General features: G+C 46.6%; 1 protein-coding gene across 1 annotated transcript in view; it reads right to left on the bottom strand.

Annotated features, from left to right (window-relative positions):
- Window positions 1–20,383, bottom strand: part of LOC115409709 (saxitoxin and tetrodotoxin-binding protein 2-like) — an 88,687-nt gene that overhangs the window by 30,745 nt on the left and 37,559 nt on the right. The window contains exons 2-6 of the mRNA XM_030120984.1: window positions 7,958–8,206; window positions 6,782–6,950; window positions 5,282–5,374; window positions 1,601–1,762; window positions 1,411–1,518 (exon numbers count right to left, since the gene is read on the bottom strand). Of these exons, the coding sequence (XP_029976844.1) occupies window positions 1,411–1,518; window positions 1,601–1,762; window positions 5,282–5,374; window positions 6,782–6,950; window positions 7,958–8,206 (781 nt within the window). The remainder of the gene's footprint in view (window positions 1–1,410; window positions 1,519–1,600; window positions 1,763–5,281; window positions 5,375–6,781; window positions 6,951–7,957; window positions 8,207–20,383) is intronic.

A 20,383-nucleotide genomic window follows, 5' to 3' on the forward strand; every position in this document is an offset into this window, starting at 1 on the left:
CAAAGGTTACAACGATAAAGAGAGGACTGAACATCAGCCAATCAGAACGCACAGCAGCACTTCTCAAAAGTCACGGACTGAAGACCACGGAGACGCTTCCAGCTGTGCTGAACCCTCAAACATCTGGCTCTGACAGAACGTCAGCAGGTCTGAGTCGAGGCCTGCTGCTCGTCCCTCCTCACCCAGGTCCGATGGTCCGTCCCCGTCCCCCGCTGAGGCGCCTGAGCTCCGGACCGGTCCTGGACCCTCTGTCCAGGTTAAGGAAGCGCTGGAGCATCTGTTCCAGTCAGAGTGTCTGCCGCTCACTAGCGCCCCCTGGCTCTCTCATTCAGAACGCTCTCAGCGCACCTCTCCTGCTTCGCCATGCGGTGGAGCTTCCTGTCCCACTGATGACCCCATCTTCCAGGACAGACCCCTCCAGCCGCCCCCTCCCTGTATGACGGGTGGTGCAGTGTCCTGCTGGACAGCCCCCCCCCCACTCCAGGACATTCTCCTACTCCACCTGTTTGGACCTCCACTGCTCCCAGAGCAGCCCGGAGCCTGGTGAGAGGAAGCGTCCTGCGGGAGTGTAACACCGAGTCGCCAGTAGGGGCAGCATGGTGCACGAGGCGGCGCTGCAGTCCAGCGCTGCTCGATGATGGTCTGAAGAAGCAACAGGATGGACTTTGGTGCCCCGAGCACAATTACTGTGAGTTTGATCTCTATATATTCTGTCCAAACGTGAAACAGCTGCACACGGTTTGTTGGTATATTTGGTGCGTAAATGTGAATAAAAACAAACTGCAGATCTCTAATTGTTCTGTGTACGACGTGTAGCCCGCCCTCCTCCACCTCCACATGGGTCACGTTGCTGAAGAGGACTCGGTCGGAGACGAGGACAGCCGTCCCAGTGCTCGCACTGAGCTGTGGGAACCTGACCCAGGACAGGCCCCACTCCACTGCAGTACCGCGTGTCTCCTGTAGGAGTCACACATCTCTGCTCTTCAGCCTCATAAGTTCAGCCAAGGCTGCCTGTTTGGTGCAATCCCTGCTGCCATTAATGCTTAACGGTCCTAATGTCAGGCTGTCCATAGAGAATGGAGAAAAGAGGCAGAGAACAGTGAAAGAAGCAAAGAAGTAAAGAAGAGACACTGCCGAGCCCCGCCCACCACTGCAGATCACAACTCCTTCACCCCTCCGTGCTTTTTAACCTTACTTAACAATGTAGAGAACCTGTACCTCGTCTTTTGACTCAGCTGTTCAGGACCAGCCTGTTTCTTTATTTTCTTTATCGAGTTTATAAAACCATCCAGGTCTGCGAAAAAATCCTGTACATTCGCTGTTCTTTGACCATAGGTTCATCCACAAATTTGCTAATGTCTTTGACGGAGCAGTGAGGGGGTCTTCCGGCCCCGCCTCCAGGTGACGTACCTTTCTCTTCGTCGTACGTGACGGTGGAGTTCCCCGTGAAGCCGAGGCAGCTGGCCTGATGCAGGAACCGTTCTTGATCTGCGTCCGTCACAGCGGTTATGTTTTTGGCTGGAAGCAGACGGCGACAGTGAGCAGCAGTCTTCAGAGGAACCGTGGTTCCTCTGTGGCGTTCTGACGGACGGCGCCGTACCGTAGAAGTAGAGGGCCTGGGCACTGAAGTCGCCCTCCAGCTGGATGTTCAGGTTCATCAGCCTCGCCGTCTGGCCGAAGTCAGTTCCGCTGCTGTTCACGTAGATCGCCCAGCTGTTCTCGCTGCTCGGCAGCATGTGGTACACCGCGGTGAAGCTCACCACTAGAACCCAAATGAAATCAGCAAAAAGTCTGTAGCAGTTACCGAGAACTCGGCTCAGGCACCGATCAAGAAAACCAAACTACAAGAAGAAATCAAAGAACCAAAAGATCAAAGAAATACATAGAAACAGTCAGTGAGCATCAACCCGAGAACTCAGTTGGTTCACAGCAGAACACAACATACAGCCAGGACCCTGGACCCCGGACCCTGTCCTCGAGAATCCCAGACCTAACACCATATCCCCTCAATCCTAAACCCAACAACCTAGACCCTATCCCCTAGACCCAACACCCTCAACCCCAGACCCTCGATCCAACACCCTATCCCCTAGACCAGGGGCGTCAGACCCGTGCCAGAAAGGACTGAGTGGCTGCAGGTTTTTGTTCCAACCAAGCAGGAGCACCAGACTCCACTCATTTCATCAAGCTACCCTGAAGACCTGATGAAGACCACTCAGTCCTTTCTGGCACGGGTCTGACACCCCTGCCCTAGACCCAAGGCTCAGTCTTGTCCCCAAGACCCAGATCTATACCCTAGCCCAAGACACAAACCCCAGACCTGCCCCCTGCCATGAACCCTGAACCCTGAACCCTGAATCCCTGTCACTTCACACTCGGCTGCGAACCGCCCCAGTGCATGATGGTCCAGGTTTGATGAAGCCAACAGGACATCATCATCTGCAAACAAGAAATCCTGTGCTCCCCAAACTGGACCCCCTCTAGCCCCTGGTCCCTGAACCGGACCCCCTCCAGCCCCTGGCTGCACCAAGAAATTCTGTCCATAAAGATTCTGAACAGAACCAGTGACAAAGTTCAGCCCTGCTGGAGTCCAACATGCACCGGGAACAGGTCCGACTTACTGCCGGCAATGCGGACCAGACTCCTCCTTCAGTTATACAGAGGCCAGAGACATCATCAACAAGGGGCCCCGGACTCCGTTCTCCCAGAGCCCCCCCATAAGACACCCTGAGGGATGCGGTTGAACACCTTCTCCAAGTCCACTGGTCGGGCGAACTCCCACGAGCCCTCGAGCACCCTATGGAGGGTCTAGAGCTGGTCCACTGTTCCAGGACCAGGACGAAAACTGCATTGTTCCTCCTGAATCTGAGGTTCGACTATAAGGTCGAATCCTCCTCTCCAGTACTCTGGAATAGACTTTCCCAGGGAGGCTGAGGAGTGTGATTCCCCTATAGTTGGAGCACACCCTCCGGTCCCCCTTTTTAAACAGGGGGACCACCACCCCGGTCTGCCAATCCAGAGGCACCGTCCCCGAACACCACGCGATGTTGCAGAGATGTGTCAACCAAGACAGTCCCTGAACGTCCAGAGACTTAAGGTTCTCGGGGCGAATCTCGTCCACCCCCGGTGCCTTGAGACCGAAGAGCTGACCAACTACCTCAGTGACTTCAGCTTGGGTGATGGACGAGACGACCTACGGGACCTCAGTCCACCTCTGAGACCTCAATCCACCTCTGAGACCTCAGCCTCTGCTTCCTCCACGGAAGACGTGGCGACAGGATTGAGGAGGTCCTCGAAGTCTTCCTTCCACCGTCCAACAATGTCCCCAGTTGAGGTCAGCAGCTCCCCACCTCCACTGTAAACAGTGTTAGTGGAGACCTGCTTTCCCCTCCTGAGGCGCCGCACGGTTTGTCAGAATTTCTTCGAAGCCGACCGGTAGTCCTCCTCCATGGCCTCCTGAACTCCTCCCAGACCCCAGTTTTTGCCTCCACAACCACTCGGGCTGCAGTTCTCTTGGCCTGCCGGTACCCGTCAGCTGCTTCGGGAGTCCTATGAGCCACCAGGGCTCGATAGGACTCCTTCTTCAGCTGGACGGCAGCCCTTACTTCCGGTGTCCACCACCGGGTTCGGGGGTTGCCGCCACGACAGACACCGGAGACCTTACGACTACAGCTCCGGGCAGCTGCTTCGACAATGGAGGTGGAGAACATGGTCCACTCGGACTCAATGTCCCCAGCCTCCCTCGGGACCTGAGAGAAGCTCTCCTGGAGGTGGGAGTTGAAAATCCTGCTGACAGAGGGTTCCTCCAGATGGTCCCGGCAGACCCTCACAACCGGTCTGGTTCTGCCAGGTCTGTCCAGGTTCCTCCTCCACCAGATGGAGGTCGACAGCTCTGCTCCTCTCTTCACCCGAGTGTCCAAAACACGAGGTCAGAGGTCAGATGACACGACAACAAAGTCCATCATCAACCTCTGTCCCGGGTGTCCTGTTGCCAGGTGGTCTTGTGGACCCCCCTGTGCTGGAACATGGTGTTCGTTATAGACAAACTGTGACTAGCACAGAAGTCCAATAACAAAACACCACTCGGGTTCAGATCAGAGAGGCCGTGCGATCCAATCCCCCCACTTCCAGGTCTCACTGTCTCTGCCCACGTGGGCGTTAAAGTCCCCCAGTAGAATAACGGAGTCCCCAGTCGGAGCACTGTCCAGCACCCCTCCCAGGAACTCCAAGAAGGCCGGGTACCCTGCACTGCTGTTCGGCCTGTAAGCCCAAACAACAGTGAGATACCTGTCCCCGACCCGAAGGACCAGGGACCAGACCCTCTGGTTCACTGGGGAGAACTCAACACATGGCGCTGAGCTGTGGGGCTCTAAGAGAACCAGACCAGACCAGACCAGACCACCGCCTCTCACTGCAGGCAACACCAGAGAAGTGGAGAGTCCAGCCCTTCTCCAGAGTTTGGGTTCCAGAGCCCAGGCTATGTGTGGACGTGAGCCCAACTATATCTAGCCGGTCCCTCTCAGACTCCCTCACCAGCTCAGGCCCCTTCCCCCCCAACGAGGTGACATTCCATGTCCCTAGAGCCAGTCTCTGTGTCCGCGGATCGGGTCTCCGGGCACCCTGCCGTCGGCTGCCACCTAATCCACCCTGCACCCGGGCCCTACGGTTCCCTCGGCAGGTGGTGAGCCCACCAGAGGGTTGGCCACGTCGCCCTTTCAGGCTGAGCCCGGCCGGGCACCGTGGGCAAAGGCCCAACTCCAGGCCCAGCTCCAGGTGGGGCCCCGGCTGCACCATACCGGGCGACGTAACGACCTTTGTTCTCTTTCTTCACATAGGGGCTTTTGAACTGCTCTCAGTCTGGCCCGTCACCCAGGACCTGTTTGCCATGGGAGACCCTATTAGGGGGCATCAAGCCCCCCCAACAACAGAGCTCAGACTCCCCCACCACGATAAGGTAGCAGTTCTCGAGGGAGTAAGAAGAACTTTTGGAAGGCAATTCGGCGCCCCTGTGTGCTGTGCCCCAGGCGGCTGCCTGGTTCGTCTGGGCCCAGAACCGGCCCTGGCGTCAGAACTTCAGAACTTTGAGTTGAGACTCACCTGACACCACAACTCTGTCTCCTTCAACCTTTATGGGCATGGTCAAGTTGAAGCAGGTTCCATTTCTGAAGGAACAGGAAAAGTGAAACGTGTGTGTGTGTGTGTGCGTGCGTGCGTGCGTGCGTGCGTGTGTGCGTGTGTGTGTGCTCTCACATCTTGAGCTCCTCCTCCATCACCACCTCACCGCCTTTCTGCTTTATGCTGATGTGGGATTTCTCCAGCACCTCCAGCATGGTGGTGAAGGCGTCGTGGTCGGCGAAGCCCAACAGCATGGTTCCTGTTCCCAACACCTGTGAAGCAGCTGCTGTCAGTCACACTACGTACAGTCACACTACATACAGTCACACTACAGTCTGAAGCCTCCAGACGTTGTTCACTGGCCCAGTTCTCTTGCTGTTTTTATCAATCTGACTGAAAACTATCGGATTAAATGCGTTTGTGATCCACGTTCAGTCCTGGTTCACCAGGGTGGAGCTCTGGGTGGCTCCTGGGTTCTGTCAGGACCGCTGAGGTTCTGGTCTTCCTCTCTGCTCAGAGAGCCCCTCCCCTCGCTTGGCGCCACGCCTCCGCTCCGCCTACCGGTGTTCCAGATGAACTGGTGTCCGTGTTAACTGGTGACCAGCAGGTGTTGAACCTGAACCTTGTAGAGGTTCTAGTGACGCCGGTTCTCTACAGCTCCAGTAAATTCATCAGTTCAGAGTCTTTAGTGAGTCTGATTCTAACATCTGCTGCTTCCAGCGTGTTTACAGGAACCATCACTCGTTACCATGGCAACCAGTTCATCCAGGACACCGGGCGGCGGTCCGCTGGTAGTCTACCACCAAGCTCTTTCAACAACTGGCTCCAGCTCTCCTCTGCAGCGTTTGTTTGATTGCACCGTCCAGTTCTTCTGCTTCCTGCTTCCTGTTTCTTGTCATGTCTATCATATCTCTCCGTACGAGGAAAGAACCTATAATTCTGTTTAATCCGCTCTGCTGTTTCTGTGAGACCCGTAGCGAATTACTGACCTGGATCTGGATCTTGGAATGTGATCCACTCAGAGAGCAGCGGATCTCTCAGGGTTTAGGACTCTTTTACAATCCGCCTCGGCTCAGAGTCCCGTCAGAAGCAGGACTTCTGGACCCGGGGAAACCTGGTTCTGGTAAACCTGCTCTGCTCTAAACACCAACAGAGGGAGGCGGGGCTTCACTGTCTCCTTCAGCCAATAGCAGACTTCAGGTTGCTATGGTAACAATAAGTTGCCTTTAAATCCCGTTAGAAATATAAAGTTAAAAATACGAGAGGGGGGCCCAAATGAAACCGGAATTAGGTCATAAAATACTAATAATAATGAGTTTGGACTTCTGGCCGTCAGATGTGCTACAGGTAAGCCTCGTGCACATCTGTGAAAAAGCTGAGCTCCCACAGTGACACTGACGTCCTTCAGGCGCTATTTATAGTAACAGAGTGCCGCGCCCCTCTGCGATTTTTCCAAAATGGCGACAGTGACTGGAAATCTTGAGCAGCGCGCAAACATCACATTTTGCTTTTTGCTGAGAAAAACAGCAGCAGAAACACTCAGCTTGTTGCAGCAAGCCTAAAAGGATGATGCTCTGGGGAAGACTCAGGTCCATGAGTGGTTCGGGCGGTTTGAGAAGGACCAGATGTCCATTGAGGATCAGCCCACATCAGGACGACCCTCCACCTCCCGCACAGCCGAAATTGTCGGGGAAATTGAAACGGCTGTGATGGCAGATCGACGCCGGGGCGTTGGAGAGGTGGCTGATCTGACGGGGGTCTCCTGGGGTCCCTGCCAGAGGATCATAAGCCAGGATTCGGGGCTGTGCCGGGTCTCTGCCACAATGGTGGCGCGCCTGGTCACACCGGAGCAAGAGACTGGCGTGGACGTGTGCCAGCAGATCAAACGACAGCTGGAGGATGACGCCGGGCTGTGGTCCAAGGTCATCACTGGGGACGAGACGTGGTACTGCGGGTCTGATCCAGAGACCAAACAGCAGTCAGCCAGTGGAAACACCACGGATCCCCTCGGCCAAAGAACGCACGTCAGGTCCGCTCAGCCGTGAAAACAATGCTGAGCTGCTTCTTGGCTGTCCAGGGTCTCGTCCACAGCGAGTCTGTCCCTCCAGGTCAGACTGTAAACCAGGACTACTACAGGAAGTCCTCAGACGCTCCGTGAGGATGTGAGGAGGAAGCAGAGCGTCGTGGCGGAGTGGAGCCGGTTGATCCACCACCACAGAGCGCCAGCGGACACGGCGCTGCGCCTCACGCAGTTTCTGGAGAAGAATGAGATGAATCTCCTCTCCCATCCGCCTGATTCGCCGGATCTGGCCCCGTGTGACTCCTTGTTCCCCAGGTTGAAGAAGGAGCTGAAGGGACAGCAGGTTGCAGACGTGGAGGAGGGGACAGACAAATCGCAGCAAGTCCTTAAAGGGATCATTACACACAAGTTTGCCGACGCATTCGTCAAGTGGGAGACACGGCTGGAAAGTTGCATTAATGCGGATGGAGATTATTTTGAAGGCGACAGTGGTGTTTTATTTTGAAATGTCAGAAATAAACAGTTAAAACCAAATTCCGGTTTCATTTGGGTACCCCCTCATATAATAAAAAAAGATTAACTGATACTTTAAAGGTGGAGTCCTGGGTTTGCATGTTCTCTCTCTGCTCGCATGGGAACCACCAGCTAGTCTCCACCCATTCTTTAACCCCTGGTAACCAGCTGACCTGAACCAGCGGTCCCAAACCTGACCAGCCGGGCCCGCCTGGAACTGGACCCAGAACCCTGTGATTGGCTGATACGCTGAGGGCCAGCCGGGCGGCGGCGGCGGCGGCGCTGTGAGAAAGCAGAGGAGTGATTTACCACAGAGCGGTCCTCCAGAGACAGCGGCTTGAGCAGCTCTTCACATTCTTCCTTTGTCGGCGTGGCGCCGATCAGGCAGAACACCGCCAACAGGAAGTGACAGACGAGCAGACGGTGCATGGCGTCGGCGCTGGGAGGGCAGTACGGCGTCTCCAGCTGCCGCCGGCCTTTTATAGCTGCCGCCAGGGCCGTGGACTGCATCAGCTTGGGGGCCGCGGCACCCACGTGTTTCCCGGCAGGAGGAACGTTCTGCGGTCCCGCAGCGGGAGGTTCTCCTGAGGACACCGTGAAGCCGCCGTATCAAACATTCATTGATCTGTTTGAACGTCCTCCACCGTCAAGGTCACGCAAACACAGCAGGGACAGGAAGCTGGGGGCGGGGCTTGACCTCTGGAGCGTCGGTGACTCGGCCCCAATGCTCACCTCAGTGAAGAGCCGCCAAATGAAGCAGCCCAGGCAGAGGACTGATGTCCCAGCATGCACTGCAGCCCTGCAGACGGTGGGTGAGACGGACAGAAATAGAATAGAATAGAATAGAATAGAATACAAAGCCTTTTTTGTCATTATACAAGTACAATGAAATTTCAAGCTTCACCGTAAAGTGCACACACATAAATAATAAATAGAAAGCATAAAAAAGAAAATATATATGTACTTGACCAAAAGAAATGCTGAGATTGCAAAAGAAGCAAGACTGCTTAGAAAACAAAATCACATAGTAGCAACATGGATTTAGAACTGCAAAATATGGATAAAGCAAAAAGAAGGAACAAATGCTGTGTAAGTAAAAAGCATAAAGGATCTCGCAAAGTACAAACAATCATAACTGTTGATCAAGAAAAGTTGCATTGTAATGACCTCGAAACACAGCAAGATGTGAGTTGAAAAACCATCAAACTAAAAACATACACATATATACAACACATGGATCAGGAAAACAAAATATATGACAGACACAAGAGTAGATGAAAATGTATTTAACATTACAAATAAATGTGAATACTACAACGAAGAGGCTCTTAACACAGGAAAAAGTGAAGATAATATGCTATCCATTATGCATCTAAATGCTTGAAGCATGTACAATAAATTTTCGCGAATTCAAGACTACTTAAATGGGTTTAAAACGAAATTCAGTTTTGTTGTAATAACGGAAACATGGCATAAAGATGATATGGTGACTGAGTTTCAAATGGAGGGTTATTCCCTCTTCTCACTACACTGGAAAGACAAAAGAGGAGGTATGCAATTGTTCATTGATAAAATGACGGAAAATTTGGAAAGGACGCAATATAAGAAACAAGTGTTTTGTGAAGATTTTAATATAAATTTTGAAAATGTGAAAGACTCAGGAACAACAGATTTCCTAAATTCAATGAACAGTTTGGGTCTCTTTCCATTAATAACAAGACCAACGAGAACAACAACACACAGTGCCACTGCAATGGACAGCATCTTAACAAATGTCGAGGATATTATAGCAAGAGGAATCTTAAACACTGATAATAGTGATCATTTGCTGATCTTTACAGTATTTAAATACAATCATAAAGTGGTACACAATAACACAGTCAAAAAGATTAGAGCTAGATCATTAAAGGCACTGGGGGAACTCAATGATGATCTCAATAAACAGAAATGGGAAACAGTATAGTAGAGGATGTCAACTTGGCTTACAATTCTTTTATAGAAATTGTGACAAGGTTGTATAATAAAAACTGCAAAATAATATGTTATAAGGACAAAATAAGAGATCAACCACGGATAACAAAAGGGATAAAAATGCTTGCAAAAAGAAAAATAATTTATACAGACATTTTCTAAAAACGTAAACAAAAGAGGCAGAAAACCATTACAAGAAATATAAAAATAAATTCCTGTGGATCATCAAAAACCGGAAAAAAGATTACTATAGTGAAAAATTAAATGAAAACAAGAACAATGCAAAGGCAACATGGGGAATAATAAACTGTCACAAAGGGTAATACAGTTAAGAATATGTACCCTGAATATTTTACAAAGGAAGATCTTGAAATAACAGAACTAAAGAAAATTGTTAACGAGTTTTGTAAATATTTTGTAAGTGTGGGGACTATGATTGCCAAAAAAATTCCACAAACAACAAATACAAGGGAAAACATGGAGATTGATAACGTAAATAGTATTTTTATTGTGAACGTAGAAAAAGATGAGATAAGGAAAATAGTGAAGAACTTTGGGAATAAAAGATGATCTGACTGTGAGGGATTAGACATGTCGATTATAAAGAATGTTCTTGAGTCAGTCATTGAACCACTAACACACATTTGTAATCTGTCTTTGAAAACCGGAACTTTTCCTGAAAAAATTAAAATAGCCAAAGTTGTTCCTCTTTTTAAAAATGGGGATAAACACAGATTCTCAAATTACAGGCCAGTGTCACTGCTTCCACAATTTTCTAAAATTTTAGAAAAGATTTTTGCATCAAGAATCAACAAATTCATACACAAGGAAAATCTCTTAATTAACAATCAGTACGGTTTCAGGGCAAATCACTCAACAGCAATGGCAATAATGGAATTAACAGAGAAAATAGCAAGAGAAATTGACAATAAAAATTGTTTTGTAAGTATATTCATTGACTTACAAAAAGCTTTTGACGTGATAAACCACTCACGGTTGCTCTGGAAACTTGAAAAATATGGGATCAGAGGGATTGCTCATAAATGGATAACTAGTTATTTAGAAAATAGAAAACAGCGTGTTCAAATGAATGAAATAAAATCAGACTTTGTGTGATATAAATTGCGGGGTACCTCAAGGTTCGATTCTTGGTCCGTTATTGTTTATACTATATATTAGGGCTGGGCGATATGGCAAAAAAAAAATGATCACGGTTTTTTTTTCATATCATTCAATCTTGATTATAATCACGATATGTTATATTGTTTGAAACCATCTGCACTGAAAACTATAGAATAGTTTAACATTTTATTAACAAACCAAGTAAACAGCAATGCAAATTAAATAATATAAACAGAAAAATATAAGAACAATCTCACTGAACAGTGCAGTAAATAGAAAGAAAAATCTAGCACCAAGATAATAAAATCTTGCGATGCACCGGTTTTTTCAGTTAAAGAGAAGAACTGAATGATCGTTAGTTAAAGTGTGACAGTTTACAGCCCTGAGGATTTTTGTTGCTATAAAAGATTAAAAACTAAAGAAACCGCCTGGGGATAATGAAGGTGCTTTAGAATGGAAGCATTATTTTCAAGTTATGATGCTAAATATGCTGCTGCCAGCATTAATGCTTGCATCAAATGTACAAAATATAAATAATCTAGATTGGACAGATTGGATTTAAAATGTAACAGTACAAAACTACAATAATACAAAAAAAAAAATAGACAAAAGTAATCGTTTTTCTCCTCTTAGAATGTTGCTCGTATGGTGCAGTGGCCTGAAAAGACGACACTGGCTACGTTTACGTGCAGTCAATATTTGTGTTAAGATAAATATTCTGGTTTCTGAAACATTTGGAATAACCCCAGGGAGATCCTCATTCAGACCACAGCCACAGACGACGCCATGACTGCATTTGCACTTCCTGCCACTAGGTGTGCTGTTTGCATGTTCAACCTTATTTTACACAGACACCACAGAGGAAGAAGGGCGCCGCAGCGCTGCAGGCTCTCTGCATGTTGTTAGGAGAAGAGCGTTAGCGGCAAGACGTGGTGATATGTTCAATTATGTGATGCATCGTTTTTTCAATAAAAGAGAAGAACTGAACGATTGTTAGTTAAACTGTATCACAAGTAGTTCCTGGACTCAAAAGACCAGATTCCTTGCGGATTGGTGTGCTAGCAGCGGTGTGCTAGCAGCAGTGAGCTAGCAGCGGTGAGCTAGCAGCGGTGCGGGTGGAGCAGCCTGTCCTGTCAGCAGCAGCCTGTCCTGTCAGCAGCAGCCTCATCTTCAGAGGATAACGCCGAGGCATGGCTGACTTCATCTGCTTTGCTGTCCTCAGCTCCACTCAGCTCATCTCTGTTTACTTCTCAGACAACTTACAGGCGGAAGTTGAGCAGGAAAAAGTTGACTGTGATTGGCTGTGGTCACGCACATTTCTACCATGTCTGATCGAGTAAATGTGCTCACAGCTGATCACCGTGATCAACTGGAAATTAATCGTGATCACCAATCACGATCATATAATCACCCAGGCCTACTATATACAGTATATGAATGATTTACCTAAAGCATCGGAAGTACGACAGAGTATTTTGTTTGCTGACGACAGAACACTATTTTATTCAGGAAAAAACTTAAAGGAGGTAATAAAAGTAGTTAATATAGAACTCAAGAAGATAAAACAGTGGTTTGATGGCAACAAATTAGTTTTAAATGTTGAAAAAACTAATTTTATATTGTTTATTGATAGAGGAAATAATATAGATATATCAATTAAAGCTCGGGTTGGCGATTTGAATGAGATACATTTTTTTAAATACTAGTTAAAATGATCTTTATGACCTGATAGGACGCAATTCATGGCGTGTTCTTAAAGTAGTTTGGAAAATATCCGCTATCTACAGCAGGAGTAAAACGGGAAAAACAGCAACCTACCGTCTTGACGGGACACCTTTTTTTAAACCAATCAAATCCCTTCGCCGTTCGACCTGCCCCTGCGCGTACATGTCAATGGCGTGCACTGACCCTGGTTCAGTGCACGTAGAAGGACGGAGCGTCGTTGCAGAATGGCGGAGAAGAATGTTTGGGGGTTTACTTACCGGTGAGTGCGCCATAACTCGGCGTAGTGCAAATAAAGAGAAACGAAGCGCTGAGGACAGGTTACGCCAGGGACACACTGGACGCGGAGACGTCTCCGCTCCCAACGGAGCTCCTCCAATGGGGTGGGAGCTGGGCGGAGCCTTGGGGAGATGCTACATTCATGCTACATGCTAGTTTTCCAAGATCGTCAACCCTAGCTTTAAGATAGATAGGATAGAAATTCAAAGGGTACAAGAAAAAAGGGAATACGGTATATATGTAAAACTGAAAGATTTATGGCCCCCAATAAACCCCTCCCCTCGCCATTTGTGCACCATTTGTCCACCGTTTGTCCACTGCACATTTGTCCATCCGCCCCCCCCCCCCCCAAAACTTCCTTCTTTCTAAGGTCTTTCAAAGTTTTTATGATGGGTTAGGTTGAGGAGATGAGTAGGAGCAAGACAGACGGATAGAGGGGGGTGAGTTTATACTGTACCTAGAGATGGTGGAGAAGCGTGTCATGAAGAGGTTATATTACAAGCCGAGTCATCCCGGTAGTTTCGACGGGGTAGAGTGGCTTCATAAGCGGCTTCTTCAAGATGAGACAGGAAAGAAATTCAGGGTGGAAGATGTGAAAGATTTTTTTTTTTATCATCTCAAGACACCTATACTCTGCATAAACCAGCCAGGGTACATTTTCCAAGGAACAGAGTTTTTGTTACAAGACCTCTCAAACAATTTCAGGCAGACCTTTGCGATAGGCGGGTGTTAGCCGACAAAAATGATGGGTATAGTTATTTACTCACCGTCATAGATGTGTTTACGGAATTTGCGTACGTGTGAGCTTTGAGAAAGAAGACCGCGGCTGAGGTGGTGTCTGCCTTTGAATCCGTCTTTCGCGAGAGCCAGATGCCTGAAAAACTACAGACTGATGCGGGAAGAGAATTTTTCAACAAAGTTTTGATTCTGATGAGGAAACACAACATCATACATTTTGCCACAGCCAGTGATCTAAAAGCCTGCGTGGTTGAAAGATTTAACCGAACGTTAAAGACCAGAATGTAGAGATATTTCACTGCTAAGAACACTAGACGATACATGGAAGTCCTACCAGACAGTAAAAAGCTATATGTCGCTTTAACAGAGATTTCCTATCCACATACCTGGTATAACGTACCTCAAGAGAAGGCTTGCTTTGACTGGAGGCGGAAGCCTCTAGAACAGGGCTACTCAACTTACCGCTGCTCGAGGGCCACATAGAAAAACATTTCTGTTTGCGTGGGCCGCAACCTCGGTTTGATAATTTATATGACTGAATTATGTAAAAGACATTTAAATAATGTAATTAATATTCAATAATGAAATTTTAAATGCATTACAATAGAAAGACAACTACATTAGTCTTTTGTAAAACTAAAATAAGACTTCGTTGAAAATACATTACACTTAACCTTATAGATCTATTTGTGGCTGTTTTCTGCATTTCCAATAAAAAGCAAAAAGGTGAAATGGCATGACATTTAAAAAAAGTCAGATATCAAATTATAAAATGAGGCTTTTTTCACAAAATATGAATATACTTACTACACATATGAGCACTTTTTGTAACAAAACATAAGTATTTTAAATATTTTTCAAGCAATGCGTTTGAGAAATTCACTAAATTACAACAAAAAAGCAGGTCTTTTTCCACAAAAAGCTAAATAAATTAAGGGATTCTTTATAAAAATAATTGGCCTACTCCTGCAAAAAATAAATGAAGTAAAAATTAAATCTTGTGCATCACAAAAAAGATCGCCGGTGGCAAAAAACAAAACAAAACAAAAAAAACCAATCACTGTAAAGCATACAAACATAGCTCTGCAGGTGACTTACTTTTTGGAGAACAGTGACAGAAGAAAAACACAGGTGTGCATCACTCACAGAAACTGTGCACAACAGCAGCCCTACAGAAGGTCACAGCTAAAACAATTACCCTCTCCTGAAATCAGGACGATGTATCACATTTCTTAGCAAAGTCAAATTCACGTAGGATTAATAATAAGGAAAACAAAACTTTCAGAAGTGTCTCAGTGACAGAACAGTGTCAGTGTTGTCACAGGTTGAGTGGTGCAGTCCTACTGTAATAAATTCCTGACAGCTGTCGTGGCGACGCTGAAGATTCGCTCGTTTAGGAATGGACGGTTTTTGGCAAAGAAGGCACCTGGCTTGTTATTTACCTCCAGAAAAGCAAATTCTTCCTCCCATGACGGTTGAACTTTCCTGTGTTCATCACATAACTTTAGTTTAATTTTACCGGCGGCAGCCATGAACTCCACTGCATCGGTCTTCTTCAAGTCTTTTGTTTTTGGCGGTGAGCAAACAGCCTATTGGCGCATTACCGCCCCCAGCTGGTACAGCCCCACAGTTGCAACACTTATCTGCCTGTTGTCAGCAGGTCAAACACACTGCCCTCTGGTGTCCGCATATCAGAAACGTTTTTTCCTCATTAAAAGTCGATTTTTTTTTCACTGCTTACAATCAGCCGTGGGCCGCACCGTTACAGCATGCGGGCCGCATGTGGCGGCCCGCGGGCCGCGGGTTGAGTAGCCCAGCTCTAGAACTTGGGACAGAGAGCCAAGTTTCTCGTCATTATATTAATGGAGGAAATTTCAGCAACGTACACCCATTCAAGCCTGTTTTTAATAACATCTGGAAGAAATTTGATTTCCTGACGAGTGGTAAAACGTACGTACGTTTCTAACCACCTTTGGTGTACATGATGGGTCTCAAAGCCGGAGAATGGTTCAGTTTTGAGAAGACAGCTCCCTACCCTGTGGATTTAAGGGCAGGTTTTTATCATCTTTACTGTTACAGCGATGTGGTTCGCCCGCAGTTAGTAGGGGATGTTTACGCTCCACTTTTGAGTTTGTCACACATCGCTTCAACCCCGCCTATTATTTACCTGTGGCCAAGCAGCATATTGAAAATATCGAGGTACAGATAAAAAAAGGATCAAAACAAACCGGCAAACTTCACCTTTGGTAAATCTATTGTTACGCTCCACTTTAGACCCGCTACCTGAAAACCTGTCTATGTAACTCTTCAACCCGCAAAGATATTGCTCAGTACCAGACATCCTACGAGGGAAACTGATCGTTGTGAGGTGCTGAGCAGCAGTTGTTTACAGAGACAGATTGTACACGGTCATGCAAGTATGACTGAAGCCAACATACAGCTTCCCTAGAGAAATTAAATTGTGACAACTTCGTGATAAATACAGAATGGTTTACTGTGTCGAAAGCTTTCCGGAGGTCCAGGAACACCGCCCCTACTACTCCACCCTTATCCAGAGAAGATTTTATTTTTTCAATGAATAAGCACGTCGCTGTTTCAGTAGAATGATTGGATCTAAACCCAAACTGCATGGCGTCAAGAGAGGGGGAGCTGCTGTTTAAATGCTGAACAATCTGCTCTGCGACCCATTTTTCTGCTGCTTTGGAAATGGTAGGGAGAATACTTATGGGGCGGAAGTTATTCAAGGAGGTCGATTCACCAGATTTAAAGACAGGGGTAACAATAGCAGATTTCCAGGCCTAAGGAAAGTCACCAGTTGAAATGGAGAGATTAATAATTGAGGCAATTGGAGAAGCCAGAATTGAACCCAGATCTTTGAGCATATTCGTGTCCATTCCAAAAACGTCTTTGGCTTTGACAAATCCCCTCGAAAGCTTTCCAGCCTCGATTTCACCAAAGCATTTCGGTCAGAGAGTTTTCCAATCTGTTCACCGCCACCGGGAGACACCTGAAAGATTTACCTCTATGCATCGACAGGGAGATTTTGAAAACGCCTGTAGCTTATTTGTTTTTAATCTAAACCCTGACGAGGACGTGGAAGCTCTGAACCCCATTTAAAGCGGGACTTTAAGACTGGAGATGAGATTCAGGGTCCCCTTACCTCATACAGCGACTCTGGTGGTTTACGCAGTATACGATACTATCCTCGAAATCAATTCGAAACGACAGGTGTAGGTGGATTATTACTGAATAAAGGATGAACACGGCTGAACTGGAAATACTCATGAACCATCTGTTGGGTGACACGTTCTGCAGTGTCTGGGCTTCGGATGAATTACTGAACCATCCCCGTCAAAGCTACCAGCGTATTATATCATAAACACCCACCCTCACTATCTACCCGGTGAACACTGGTTAGCAATCATGCTGGAAGAAGGAGGGGTTTCGACCTATTTCGACTCCTTCCGATTAAGTCCTGACAGCCATTATTATCCGAAAAGCATCCTTCGTTTTCTGGAAAATTATCGTGGGACGAGAAACATCATTTATCACAACCGTCATCACCAACACGAGCTGTCTACCGTCTGCGGGCATCACTGTGTCTTTTACTTGTGTCATAGAGCCAGTGGTTTGTCTTACAAACAAGTGCTAGCTCGCTACACAGACAGCGTGATACATAAAGCTGTTTTGGTGAGAAAGTTTGTTATGAAATTTCAACGATGCATCAGTGCTTCTCCTTCTTCTTCTCCACATCAACTCGCATGTACGGTACAAATGTTTAGAGATTGTTATAAAATATGAATTGCATTGTACTGCTTTGCTTTTGTGAAAAAAAAAATCAGACTCTGTATCTCATTCATTTTTTACTTAATTCATGTCAATAAAATTCTAAAAGACAAAAAAGAAAAAAAATCTCTGGTCATGGTGTTATTTAAATCACGGTGTGAAGTCGATCCATGGAATATTTCTCTTCTTAGACTTTTTCTTCTTCTTTCTCATCTTGGTACTCGGCGAGGATTGTGAAGATAGCATGTCATCATAGTCTGTATGTGTTTGGTTTTTGAGAACTCTAAACTGCTCACGATCGAAAGGGTTAGACACCGCACTCTCTGGGACACTCAGCTCTGATAACGTCTCAAGAAACAGCTTCGACCCTCTGGGCTGTGACTTTGGGGGTTTCTTATACGCAGCTGTTAAGTTTTTCAGCAGATCAATCACATGAGAACCCTTTATCGGTTTACCTCTATAGATAAACTCTCCTCTGGAACTGCAGCCGCTGTCGGTCTCCGATAACTTATTTAAAACATACCCTGCATTTTTGCGATCACGGGTAGGTAGGTTTGTTAATATCTCCTGCATTCCCTCTCGCTTCTCTTCCTCCTCTGATCTTTTCAGCACCTTAGCTCGTCTGTCAGATCCCTCCTCAGGAGGCAGCGTTAGGGTCAGAGAATGGAGTTCATTTTCTCCCTGTCTGACCAGGTTAAGGTAACGCTGCAACAGACTGCTGTACTTTTTAAGTTTTTCATAGGCGCTAAGTCCTCTTTCTTGTAATATTTGCCTCATTTTGAAATCCAAGTCTTGTTCGGCATTCTGCCGCATGCTGCTGCTGCTGCTGCTGCTGGGAGACACATTTGCATCTGACACGGTTGAAGCTGTGTGAGTCAGGCGGTTTAGTTGATGCGGTGACACGAGATACATTTTCTGCATTTTCAATTGCGTTTATTGATCAAGCCTCCTATCAAGTTTCCCAGGAGAGGAATGGCTGTTGTTAGTAGAGGCAGAAGAAAACCACCGGTCTGCAAAACGCTGCGTTTCCGCTTTAGACTGATCTTTCTATCAGCCAGCTGTCTGAGCAAGTTTTTATGTCTCTGTAGTTTTTTAAATTGACAGCGAGAGAGAGGAATGTTCCCTTTTAACAGATTGAGAGCGATTTCGGCCAAAGACTGAAGGAGCTCCGCCGGACAGTCCTTTAAATTGTCCTTCCGCTTCTTAGGCGTGGCATAATACAGAGCTTTCAGAAAGGGAGCGTTCCTTTTTAATCGCGCTGACATGTCGTCTTATTTGTTTTTTGGAATATAAACCGCAGGCCACTGGTTAGGCAGTACACCCATCCTAAGTCTGTACTGTTCTGGACAACTGTGTGTCAGGTCGACGATTAAATGCCCATGAGGATCCTTTGTAGCATCGTCAAAACTCACCAGGAAAAAAGCTTTTTGTGATGGAAAGATCTGTTGAGCTAATGTTTTCATCTGAAGTTTGTCACACGGGTTCTTGAATAAGACAAAGCAGTTTGAATTAAGACTGATTGTACGTGAGTATTTACCTTGATGAAACACATTTTGTGTCAGCAAGAATACGGACATCTGTTTGTGATGTCTGTATTGAATAAAGATCTTGACCACGTCGGGATGATCTGAAGCCTGGAAAATCACATCGTCCAATATCACTAGATGTTGCTTATCAGGAGGAAACAGGGTCTCATCTTCGAATGATTCAGGCTGTCCTTTCACAAACATTATGTTTTTATCTGTCTTCTGCAGCTCAGCATACAAAGGTTGAAACGAAGTATAAATCCAAACAATATTTTATACAATACAATACATGTTCACAATCTTGCAAAACACTTTTTACAAAAAATGATATCCCACACCCGCTCGGGCCTACGATTAAACAGGAAAAAGGCGTACAAAATCTCGGGTCAAAATCAATTTCTTCCATCACGGTAAAGTCTGACATTTCATTAAAAAAAAATTTTTTAAAAATCATCAACAACAGCAACGAGATCAGGTTATTTACTCATAACCACAAGGAACCGAGGTCCCATCACGGGAGAGCTTACGCTTGTCGTAAACGATGTGAAACTTTTTCGTGAATGAAGAATTTTTCAGCAGAAACCGCCTTTTGTCTCTGGTGATGTTTTGCTGAGGAATGTCAATCGAATCACTCCTTTGGAATCTGAGATAGCCTTCCACCAGCTCCCTCAGGCTGTCAAAGTTGACTTGGTCAGAAAAGTCTCGAGTCTGAGTAGTTCCTTTCACTCTCATCACCACCTTTTTTGCATTTTTTGTCTGATACGCATAAGTCTTGGGACCTGCCGCCACAAATTCAGAAATGCTGTCACCCGAGAGTTCATCCGTTAAATCCCCCAGATAATTACCCAGCTCAAGAGGCGTGTCACCATCCTTCAGGACGTAAATGATGCTGTCAGTATCTGTATAGAGCACCTTCTCTTGCAATCTCTCCAGATAACTGTAAAGCTTCAAGCGTCCGTAAGCTGTGGTGAAAGCAGCGACAAATACCGTATTGGCCCGAATATAAGACGATGTTTTTTTCCAGAAATTGCGTCCTCAAAAGTGGGGTCGTGTTATAATCGCGGACTTACGGTAGATGGTCAATACGCATCCGCGCCGCTAGATGGAGCCAAAGTATCACTGACCAGAGAGCGAGTGGCGCGATGAAATGAGATCAAATGATCTGATGAAAAATGGCGGATCATCTGGAACAAAGGGGCTGGAACGCTGGACAACTGAGCAAACAACAGAGGCGAAGTTATGATACCAACTTTAAACTGATGGTGATCAATGCAGCAGAGTCATCAAACAACTGCCAAGCCACCAGGAGATCTGGTGGAGCAGAGTCCCTCGTTCTTATTGGAGAGCACAGAAAAAAAGAGAAAAGCTTTCCGTGGTCCCGAGAGAGAGGCTTCAGAGAGACTGATAGAAGGGTGAGTGAATACGTCACTGAAAGATGGAAAGACGGAATGTCCACCATCAGAGCCTGATTCAGCTGAAGGCACTGGGAAGTTATTTACATCATTTATGCAGTTTTGACCCCTTGAGGCTTCTTATTTGTTGTTCATTGTTTCTTATTTGAGAGAGAGAATATATTTTTTATTCAATACTG

This window comes from Salarias fasciatus, chromosome 22 (assembly GCF_902148845.1).
Source record: "Salarias fasciatus chromosome 22, fSalaFa1.1, whole genome shotgun sequence".
Classification (NCBI taxonomy): Eukaryota; Metazoa; Chordata; class Actinopteri; order Blenniiformes; family Blenniidae; genus Salarias; species Salarias fasciatus.